Source organism: Protobothrops mucrosquamatus, unplaced genomic scaffold (assembly GCF_001527695.2).
Source record: "Protobothrops mucrosquamatus isolate PMUCROS unplaced genomic scaffold, P.Mucros_1.0 scaffold532, whole genome shotgun sequence".
NCBI lineage: Eukaryota > Metazoa > Chordata > Lepidosauria > Squamata > Viperidae > Protobothrops > Protobothrops mucrosquamatus.
The window spans coordinates 183,001-195,082 of NW_015386839.1; the positions used below are offsets into that span (position 1 = coordinate 183,001).

Consider the following 12,082-nt stretch of genomic DNA (forward strand, 5'->3'; position numbering starts at 1 on the left):
TCTTTGTGGCAGCCCCTGAGATATTGGAACACTGCTATCATGTCCCCCCTCGTCCTTCTCTTTGTTAAACTAGACATACCCAATTCCAGCAACCGTTCCTTATATGTTTTAGCCTCCAGTCCCCTAATCATCTTTGTTGCTCTTCTCTGTACTCTTTCTAGAGTCTCAACATCTTTTTTACATCGTGGTGACCGAAACTGGATGCAGTATTCCAAGTGTGGCCTTACCAAGGCATTGTAAAGTGGTATTAATACTTCACGTGATCTTGATTCTATTCCTCTGTTAATGCAGCCTAGCACTGTGTTGGTTTTTTGGCAGCTGCAGCACACTGCTGGCTCATATTTAGGTGATTGTCCACTAGGACTCCGAGATCCCTCTCACAGTTACTACTATTGAGCAAGGTACCCCCTATACTATACCTGTACATTTGGTTTTTCTTGCCTAAATGTAGAACCTTACTTTTTTCACCATTGAATTTCATTTTGTTAAGATAGCGCCCAGTGTTCAAGTCTGTCCAGATCCTCCTGTATCCTAAGCCTGTCTTCTGGAGCTTGGTATCGTCTGCAAATTTGATGAGTTCCCCATCTATCCCCTCGTCCAGATCGTTGATGAAGATGTTGAAGAGCACTGGGCCCAGAACAGAGCCCTGGGGCACCCCACTGCAATGAAGCTCCTGTTTATATTTTTTTTAGCCCAATTCTGTTAAATAAATGTAAGTAGAGGCAAAATTGTTTTCTGTTTGTGTGTGTGTGTGGGGGGGGGGATATGGCACTTTTAAGAGAAAATCACTGGCGTAGAAAAGATTAATAATTCCCACTCAGCTAATGGGCTTTTATGTTAAACTGATAAACACACAATTTGTGTTTACACAATTCTTAATTAAACATTGTATGTATTTATATGGTCTATTTCTCACTGAGATAATAAATCTGGACTATAACTAGAAATTTATATTTCAGACCATTTTGCAATTTCCTTTTAAAAATATCTATATCTGCACACGTGAATATCAAGAAAATAATCTAGATAGGAACTCTCATTTTACAGGATTTCCCTCTAATATATGTCTCTAATTATAGTTTGACGATATGCAGTGAAGATACAAGATTTGCTCATTTGATATTTGTGAAAACAAGGATTATCCTATTTGAATTGCAAGTTTTAATTCAATAGTAATTCTCAAGCAGTTGAAAAATGTTTGTGCTCCTGGATAAATTGACAAAATCTCAGTATATTCCAACATTCTGGCAGCTAATAACTAAAAGCCATGAAAATATGTATCAGCTGTGTAGTCTATTTCATGTTTTCAACAAATGATATATTTTTAATAGATTGCACAATTTTTAAAATGTCAACAGTATTACTTAGTGATGAGGAATGTAGAAATCCAATCTTTGGAGATGGCTGGACGTCTTCTTTGCTTTTTGGGAGAGTTAGCTGTCTGTGTTCATCATCTTGGTACGATAACCTGTAATTGAAAATGCCATTTTTGTCCAAAATATACGAATTAGCCAACATGTTGCACAGTTCTTAAAGAGGAACACAGCCTCCTCTATCAGATTTAATTAGGTTAATGTCAAACTATATAATGTAGGGTTAGTGGTCTAATCCCCGAATCTGCAGATTTTGCCTCTCAGTTCTGTTCCAAATAGCAAGCTGTTACTCATTCTATAATGGAATGATGAAATATTTGAGAATGATGTTTTAGTATGAGTTTCTTTATGCCTTAGTTTTCAACCATATTTCTTCCTTAAATAGTCTACCATACTAATTATATGCACAATAGTATAGTTAGGAATACATTGGTAATTCATCCAAAAATTAGGAATATATTGGTATGTGGGAGCAGGTTTTTATAACCTCCAGCAATTGACAATCCAAGTATCAGATTCTTCTCACTATGGAGAACTAATCTGGGAGCTAGCTGGTGATAAAATCCAGAAATAATTCCTTTATGGGTATGATATACATATGTCTAGCTTTATGACTTATTTATTTTCATACTACAGCACTAAGTTATTAATTCAGATAACATGATTTGCCTACAAATACTATACATGCTTGTTCCCTCTCCCCCCCTATCTTTGTATATTCTATTATCTGAAACAGCAAATGACAATTTAAACTATGGTATAAATATATGGAAAAATTATTAATGTATTTCTAATCTGGAACTATTGGAAAGGCAAGACTGAATTTTGTGATTTCATTCCTAAAAATTCCAAAACAACTTGTATACTGCAATAAAATACTCACATTTCAGGTGATAACAAATTTGGTTCACTACAATATTCAGTTTCTTCATTTAATTGCTCACTATATGTTTCATCCTCCTGAGGAGCTTCCTCTTCACTAACAATTGCTACTTGGCTGTCTCTGGAATAGGATCTAATAAGCAAAAAAATCAGAATGATTTATGGTTACTGAAGAAAATCTAGAAATTCTGCAGTGGAAACACTGACTCTGTTGCATTATTTTTAAACCGCTCCTGGCAAAATTAACTTATAAGAAAACTTATCTGCCTATCCTAAGTCCTTGGAAAGGACTTGTAGGTGGACAAAAATGCAAAATCTAGTCTGAACATCTGGCTGCTTGTGCAACAAACCATAATATATTAAATGTATATACTATCTGACTCCCAATGACTCTGGGCAGTTTACAATTGTTAAAGCATTTAAAAACAAAGAACAATGTGAAAACATAAAAACAGCACAAGACAAAAGAACAAAATGGCAAATAAACCCAGAAGAGAACAAAAAGGAAGAAAGGAGTGTTAGTCTTCTTTTTAAGGTTCTTTAAAATATTAACACAGTGGGAACCATTCAAATTTTGAGGTGAACCTTATTCCAGATAGCATTATTTGGAACCCAGGATGTGCCAACCCTGCCAAATTGAATTGGTCTGGCAACCGAGATACAGATCTCCTGTGTGGAAATTAATTTGGAAATGGGGAAGCAAGATATGAAGCATCTGCCTTAGATTTCCTGTTCATCATGCTTGTCCATACTTCTGAAACAGAGTAATAATGAAGGTTTTTGAAGAAACAAATCTAAACCTACATCAATACTCAAATGGTCTATTAGTATTGCTCAGGGCTCATGTATTTAATTGCATTTTATCTTGTTGGGAGAGTAGCTTTTAAATTGCTTTGCTTCCAGCAAACCTACATACACATCTTCTTGAAGCATTTATTTTGCCATTACTATCCTCTCACTGGTATTTGGTGAATCAAGTGCATTACTGTGAATTAACTGAAATAACTGCCACTGTTTTATTCTGAGTTTAGGAATAAATCAGAGGGACAGATGATTAATGCTTTCCGTGTATCTAATTTTTTTGCTATTTTTTTTTTTAAAAACAAGCTAGTTGTAAGTGCAACTGTGATTCAGGAAACAGCACAGGAAGAACAAATTGATCCCTGCCACTGCTCCAAAAAGACTGTCAATTCACATAACAGCATTCCAGCGATGATTATTTTTTTATTGATTAGATGTATGTAGCTATCTGACGTATAATCATGACTCTAGGTGGCAGTATACCCAATAAAAACCAAGCAAAAAACATCTGAGTACAGTTAAGCGACCATCAGAAGTAATGCAACCCATGGGCAACATATCAACAATATAGAGACAGGGTCAATCAATCCCTGTATTTTGTTTCCCAGAAAACAGGGTCATCTGTCATCCTCACCGAGTATCTAAAGGGGAAAAGTTCTTTTAAAGCTTCCTGCAAGGTGAAGAGAATTGGGGCTATCTGAGCTTTGAGTGGGGTGGGTTGGGATAGGTCAGGGGTAGGCAACCTTGGCTCTTTTATGACTCGTGGACTTCAACTCCCAGAATTCCTGAGCCAGCGTGGCTGGCTCAGGAATTCTGGGAGTTGAAGTCCACAAGTCATAAAAGAGCCAAGGTTGCCTACCCCTGGGATAGGGATTATTCCAAAGTGAAGACATTGCCATAGAAAAGGCATTGCCTCAGGGAGGAGACCTGAAACATGTCCATCCTGTGAGAGAAAGTAGGATAAACCCAAAAGCTAGGGACAAGTGGTCCTGCAAATAAGTTGTTAAGATTGTATATAACTTGTAGTTTGACCATAACATCAACACTGATTCAGTGTAACTGAAATGCATTTTGGATAAGTAATCCACAAAAATATTCTAATTTTGTTGTTTACAATAGTAACAAACCTCTTACTTATCTGTGTTATAGCAATATTGTTCTCCTCCTTCACTACACCTGAAAGCTAAAATTTAACATGATTTGATAAATGAATGTTTATATGAAATATAGATGAACAGCAAGATTACCTCCCTAATGTTTCATAATAATGTGTCCTAACTCATTAGGAAAGCATGGGAAGAAAAAAAATAGAGATGGGAAGAAGGAAAGAACGTGGTATTTTTGGATTGCTATAGTTTTGCAGAGTAAGGGAGAAATCTGGATCACAGATCTATTTGCCTACTTTTAAAAATTATGCTTCAGAAAACAGGGCAAACAGTCAAGTTGCCTTGCTATGAACTGACGCAATCTCATCAAAAATATTAACAACAATTAGTATTTCCTATTAAACAATATTATTTTAAAAATAATTAAACTACAGAGGATCTCAATATGACATTTTACATGAAATTTCCTCAGTACAGTATACTAAACAATCCACCTAGTTGTTAAGGGTAGTTGCTGCCAGTTTAAAGTAAATTTTTCAAATTAATAAAATGGTTAGATTTAGATGTCCAAAGGATTTCAGCAATACTTTTTCAGCAATCCCAATTTCATTTCAATATGATAAGCATTAATCCCATTAAAGCTTTTTAATGCCTATTTTGTCAGGATTGAAAGAGGGCAAGAACAAGGACTCTGGCTCTATTTATCTACAAGTTGAATTCACCATAAAAAAATTTTGTTTTATCTATCACAAAGATATTAGGTCTTGCATCAACTCCTAGGATGTAGTGCTTATTCATTGCCAATTATTCTTTTGCTCTTTCTACATGGTCTAAGCCTATTTATTCTGAAGGAGCACAGTAATGAGGGTTAAAGAATACACGGAAAGAAAAATAAAATGAAGCTTTTAGACACAGATTGATCTTGGTTATATTTTTTATACTTTACTTTTCATACTTTAATTATATCACACATATCCTCAATATTTGCCTCTTTATATTGAATATTTTAAAAGAACTTATAGGCACAAAGACCTCACAATGGATGGTTAATTTAGAATAAATAAAGTACTTTTCTTGCATTAGCGCACAAAATTAACTAACAAAAAATATTGCCCCTAGGGTACAACCTCTTCTTCCAGGAGTACTCTGGATCATCATATCCTGGGTCTACCTACTGCTTTTGGGGTGGTAGTTTGATAACTCTAGAACCCATCACCAAAAGCTACCAAGATAAAAATAATTTAAATAGTCCAAAACTCCTGGCTGTGTTGTGTTGAGATGAAGACGAATAGAAGTCCTTCATGCCCCCCCCCCCTTACCTATAGGAGAAAATCAATTTGACAGGAGTAAAATAAAATTAGATTTCTTAGATAAAGGAAAAAATCCTGCCAAAATAAAAAAACTAGCATGCAAAATGCAACATGACTTAAGTTTACGAAGCAAAGAAAATGCTAGATAATGCTTGTCTGCTGTAAATAGAAACAGGTTTTTTCCTGCCGAATTTTGATACTGCAGAAATTTCAATTTGGATTATAAACACGATATCGCCATGCTTACCCCGATGAATGGATAATTGGACACACTTCACTAGGTTGCACAAAGAAATTTTTTTTAAAAAGCATCACAGAGAAAAAAAATCAGAATTTCTGGCTGGAACATCTATTTCTCAAATACATTTTCTGTTTCAATCTTCCTGGATTTCCCATTTTCCTGGGATTCCCAAATATTAGAAACAATTCTATATTAAGACTGACATCTATCAAAGCTCTTCTTAGATTATGAAGCTGTAATATTAATTATGTAACAGACATTAACTTTCTGGCCCAAATGAGGAAGAACTAATAGAAGTTTGAGCCTTGGAATTCCATTTGCAGGTAGTCCATTCAGAGTTGTTTTTGCAACTGGAGAAACTGGGAACCTACTAAGTAGATAAGTAAATGAATACTGAGAAGCCTCAGTTTACATTCTTGGGTTCTGTTATAGGATCTCTTATATGGTGATTTTATTTTAAAATTTCTCAAATAATGACAAATAATAAAACATTATTTTGTAATGTGTTTGGACTATCCAGAGGACTCATATATACCTCAGATAGCCACTTTGGCCTAGTGGTTAAAGCTAGAAAGCAGGAGACTGAGTTCAAGTCCCACTTTAGCCATGAAAGCTTGCTGGTAGACTTTACAGTAGTCACTCTCTCTCAGGCCTACTTACCTCACAGGGTTGTTGTGGGAAAAAAATAGGAGGAGGGTGTGTTGGGTATGTTTGCCGCCTTGAATTATTTGTAAAAATAATGAAAGTGGGATACAAATAAATAAAATAATCCAATAGTCTTATTTACAAAGCAGATGGAAAGGAGTCAGGGCTGAACCTGATAGATTAGGACTAAATACTGTCTCTATTCCTTTTTTCAACCATTACATTGCAGCACATTTTTGATGATGTACTTACTCCTAATTCTTTATTAAAATTTAATATAATAATTTATTTTCTGTTTATTTTAAAATATATAACAACTTAAAATTAATTATATTTTGAAACGTATGGAATAGCCTTTTTCATCATCTTCTGGCAGGGAGTATGTGTGTGTGTGTGTATAATATATATAAATATAAATTATATTTATATATATATATACATTTGAGACGTGTATATATTTTCAAAAAAATGACAATTTTTTTTGAAAATATATACACATAATGTCTCAAATTTCTATTATATTATTATATATTCCTCTGAAGTTCCATGTACAATTATAATGATCTATTAAACTGGCAAACAATAGAAATATTGCTGCTGTCAACAATCTTTACCTTCTGCAACTGAACTTCCAAGGAACTTCCTGGATCCGTACAGTGGTGGAGGAAGGGGTGCTGTAGCTGTCCACGGTGCTGACGGTGTTGGGATAGCTTGGTGGATTGTAAAAGCGGCTCAAGGCAGTATTATTGGCATTATTGATGTTAGCATTGGAACCTGATGAGGAGTAACTACTTGGAGTGAAGGTGGAATCGACAAGCTTCTCATGGGACGGGGATTCAGTGTCTCCTTGGTTGTTGCTAGATTTGTTGATGTGCAAAGGGCGCTGAGTAGTGAATGTCTGAGGGAATGAGCTTCTGCCATCACTTTGGTAATAGCTGACATGATTTCCAAACAAGCCACCAGCTCTCTGGAAGCAAAACAGAAGCATATTAATGAATGTATAAAAGCTCCAGTACAGAGGTAGTAATGTCCCACAGGAGGTTGTAAAGCAAATATAACACAACTGGGCTGATCTACAATGGTAGTTGTGGCTGTTCCAGTTGCTGTTGTTAGGCAAATCCCACATGGTCATTAGGCGCAACAACACATGACTGTCATGTGTGACTCCTGCTGGCTTCCCCCATTGACTTTGCTTGTTGGAAACCAGCAATGCAGGTCACAAATAGTGATCATGTGATAGCAAAAAGCTGGACCCATCATAATTGCAAGATGGTCACCAAGTGACCAAATTGCAATCATGCTGCAATAGTTGCAACTATGAAGAGCAGTCATAAGTCTCCCTGTTCATTGCTGTTGTAACATCAAATAGTCATTGAACAAGTGGTTGCGGAATATGCTATAATAGCATATCGTGTTGTGTGAATTCAGCAATCCATTTAGTAGGATGCCTTTTTGGAGCACTACTTGCAAATAAATATCTGGCTCTTAAAACTCCAATGTACAATGTCTTAGTTTCCCTATTGCACAGCAATGAGATGTAGTCAGGATGCTTCTGTCTATCAGGAATAGAATAGAAATCCCTCATATCCTCCATCTTTGGCATGCATATTCCTAAATTAATACTGGGTACTCAGCAATCCTGAGCTAAGTTCCCAGGAATCCTTCATTGAGGTGAAACTGAGCTAAGCAGAAACTACTTTAGAGTTACTTGCTTTCTACAATAGATTCCTTTAAGTTATTGTTTTATTCTCCAAAGCTGCAGAGGAAGAGGAAGGCAAGGGAGAGAGATGAATGAAATCTGTGTCTGTGTATTGGTGAATGTTTATGTGTATACATACTTATAATTTCACAATACAGCAAGTAATGTGGTTCTTGAGGCTATTCATCTCTGCTTTAACATGTTGGGAATGTAGAAACAACATTAACAATAGTGATGGAAATAATTTTAGTTTTGAGTTGTATTAATCACATTCAGCTAAGAAGGGGGCATGAGTCTTTTAAATCTGGGGTCTATGTACTACTTCTGCCAATCCTGTCTATTGATTCTGTAATCTTTGATTTCTCATAAGAAGTAGATACTGACTAAAAAGATGATGTTATAGTATAAATTTGAAATGCCCTTTTAAGATATCTGGTTTTTATTATTCTTAGTTATAGTTTTCTCTGTTCGTCCTGTACTGCATATACTTCAGTCTATGAATCTGACTGAATATTTTTGGATCATTCTGCTGCACACCAGATTGCATCTTCATGGTGAAAGCACTTACCCTGAAAATATCATCTTCAGAAGCAGCAGAAACAGCTTCTTTCATGGCCTTGTCTAATTCCTCTTCTGCTGTCAAGTCTCCAGATATTGCCCTTCGAATCTCTGGTCCAATGTCATGTAATGTGCGTAGACCAGCCTAGAAAATATTATGGTTTAGCTTACTGGTAGATAAAAGAAATAAAACTGACTTTAAAATACAGTATTTATTGACATTGGCTCTTAACACCTACTAAATCTCAATGTAATTTGGATGTTGTAGTGCTGGCGATTTTGAGCACAAGTCATAAACATATTTGTGCTGAATGCAATTTTCCTATCAGCTGATTCATTCTACAATTCTAAATTGACAAAAATCTTGTTGTAGAGTTTTGCAATAATAGTTTCCCTGTATCTGAAATATGAAAAAAGCAATTCAGAAAAAAGAGTACCACTTTCAATCCATCTGTGACAATGGATGTTACAAAGAATGTAACTTATAAATTGTTCCCATATGTAGTGAAGTTACTTGGTCTAGTCTGAAGTTTAGGGAAAACATGATGAAAATTACAATGAATGCCTTCATAAACATTTCCTAAATTTCACTAGAATTTTTGAAGGATCTATATGATGGATCCTTAAGATGCTGTTTGATAATAGAATAACCTCATAACTTTACTTCCTCATAATTATGCTCTAAATATTTGATCCAAGTATATTAATCTAGAAGTAAATATATTTCTTATCAAGACATCTTATTTCCAACCAGTGGTTCTTACATATGAAAATACAATTTTAATTAAAAGGGCCCTATTTATAATTAATTCTAATAACTAAAAAGGTATGTTAATGATAACTAGTATACCCAATTTATTAGTTTAAATGAAAATGCCTTTAAAATTCGGGCTGGGGATCATCATCTTGAGTTTGTAACATCAAAACTAATTAAATTCATATTTTTCAAGAAATGTTTCTCAGTTTCTGGAGTAGATCTTTGATAGGAAGGATAATGAAACTGCTGGGCTGTTTCTATCAATGTCATAATGGTAAGCAATATACAGAAGATCCACTTTTGACTTTCTTTTCTGTAAACCTCATGCTAAATATTCATTACTTACCTGTAGAGAAAGAGCATTGCGTTGTGAAGGTTTGCCCACGAGACCCTGTTCTTTGCGTTTTTTGAATTTTCGGAAATATTCTTGAATTAGGAAAGTGGCATAGAATTTTCCAACTGTAACTTCATCATCTAGATGGCAAAGATTTTGAAAAAAACAAAAACAAATAAAAAGCTAAAAACAACTGATAGTTTATTTGTTTTTATAATTTACCAACAAACTATTAGTTAATGATATTAATGCCTACTGTTTTAAAAAAATAATCTCCCAGCCTTTATTCAGAAATCACAGTGTTTTGCAGATTGGAACTGGTTAGAATAGAATAGAATGGAATGGAATAATAGAACAGAACAGAACAGAACAGAATAAATAGAGCTGGAAGGTACCTTGGAGGTCTTCCAGTCCAGCCCCCTGCTCAAGCAGGAGAACTTATACCATCTCAGACAGATGAATGTCTAGTCTCTTCTTAAAAATTTCCAGTGATAGAGCACCCTCGATTTCTGGGGGTAAGCTGTTCCACTGGTTGATTGTCCTCACTGTCAAGAAGTTTCTCCTTAATTCCAGGTTGCTACTCTCTTTGATTAGTTTCTAACCATTGTTTCTCGTCCTTCCTTCTGGTGCTTTGGTGAACAACCTGGTCCCCTCTGCCTTGTGGCAGCCCCTCAGATACTGGAACACTGCTATCATGTCTCCCCTTTAGACTAGCCAAACCCAAGAGCCATTCTTCGTATGTTTTAATCTCCAGGCCTTTGATCATCTTCTCTGAATTTTTTCCAAACTCTCAACATCTTTTTTGTGATATGGTGACCAAAATTGGCTGCAGTATTCCGGGTGTGGTCTTACTAGGGTTTTATAAAGTGGTACTAATACTTTGCGTGATTGATCTTGATTCTATGCCTCTGTTTATACAACCCAGGATTGTATTAGCTTTTTTGGTTGCTGCTGCACAGTGCTGGCTCATAGTCAAGTGATCGTCCACTAGGACTCCAAGGTCCCTTTCACAGTTACTGTTTTTAAGCCAGGTCTCACCCAATCTGTATTTGTACCTTTGGGTTTTCCTGCCTAAATGTAAAACTTTGCTTTTCTCCACACTGAAACTCATTTTGTCGGATAGGGCCCATTGTTCAAGTAAATAGAGTATTGAAAGAAAGATGGACTCACCACCTGCTGGGGGTACAACCTGATCCAACAGCTTCATGCTAGTGCGTTTCCAGATTTTCTTAATGATTGCACGCAGCTCCTCATTGGCTTGTTCCAAGTTACCTATAAGAAGAAATATTAGTAAAAAAAATTATTTCAGTTCTTGTATGGAGCAGTACTTTTATCTGGTCCACGGATAAAAAGAGAACCATGTAAAAATAAGAGGCCATCTTATAATACGATTTTTAATAACTCTGATCCTATTAAATGAAAAAAAATGACAACCTCTGTCTTTTGGCCTATTTTGACCTGTGAAACATAGTGATAGAAGTTTTTTTGAGGCTGAAGCCAGACTTAATGATCCTGAAAAGGTAGAATGGTATCTAGGGAAATAAAAATGTAAAGATTCCCTTGAACAGAAGAAAGTTTCATGAGTAGCAGAAATATTTTAGAAACTAGTGTTTTTTTAAAAAAAGATGTTTTAAAAAGGTTTCTCTACAGCTAGATGTTGGATTATTTCAGGTGACAAAGTTGTATCTATATATGAAATCTGAGTGGATCATAATTCATATTGCACCTACTCAAGTAACTGTTAATTCACCAAATATCTAGCAATAGTCTTCTATATTATGGCCTTAGCTTTATGATACTGCAATAGAACACTTGGAAGACAATGGTCCGATAAATGCAATTTAAAGTATGAGATCAATTCAGAACTGAAACTGTTTGCATCTTCTTCATATTAATATGGAAATGAAAATATACATGAAGAATTCTATATTTTAAATTTAAAATGCAAACTTAATTTTTCAAAATCAGACTGTTCAGTTTAATGTTCCACCTTGATTTAATTTACAGAATGTTAAAATTTAGTTTGTTTGCAATTTTTTTTAAAAAATACATTTTACATCAAATAAAAGAGAAAACATGTAGAAAAGCTATAACTATACCATTAATTATTATAACAGAAAAGAAAATGTAAAAAAGAATGAGAAATTAGGTTATAAGCAGAACAGCTCTCTGAAAATTGCCATATTGTTTGAACATCTTTTTCTTGACTTTTTCTTGAAAACACTTACAGATAATCCTTGGTTAATGACCACTATTCACATTTTCAGGGATAGTTTAATTTGGATTTGTCACTGAGCAGGTAGTTGGCCCCTCCCAAATCTATGTTTCTATGATTTTATGGCATGATAACACATATGCTGTAAGAAACCTATCAAG

General features: G+C 35.0%; 1 protein-coding gene across 1 annotated transcript in view; it reads right to left on the reverse strand.

Annotated features, from left to right (window-relative positions):
- CACNA1C (calcium voltage-gated channel subunit alpha1 C) overlaps positions 1-12,082 on the reverse strand; it is a 182,976-nt gene that overhangs the window by 14,959 nt on the left and 155,935 nt on the right. The window contains exons 34-39 of the mRNA XM_015816939.1: positions 10,877-10,978; positions 9,719-9,846; positions 8,626-8,760; positions 6,973-7,325; positions 2,257-2,388; positions 1,365-1,468 (exon numbers count right to left, since the gene is read on the reverse strand). Of these exons, the coding sequence (XP_015672425.1) occupies positions 1,365-1,468; positions 2,257-2,388; positions 6,973-7,325; positions 8,626-8,760; positions 9,719-9,846; positions 10,877-10,978 (954 nt within the window). The remainder of the gene's footprint in view (positions 1-1,364; positions 1,469-2,256; positions 2,389-6,972; positions 7,326-8,625; positions 8,761-9,718; positions 9,847-10,876; positions 10,979-12,082) is intronic.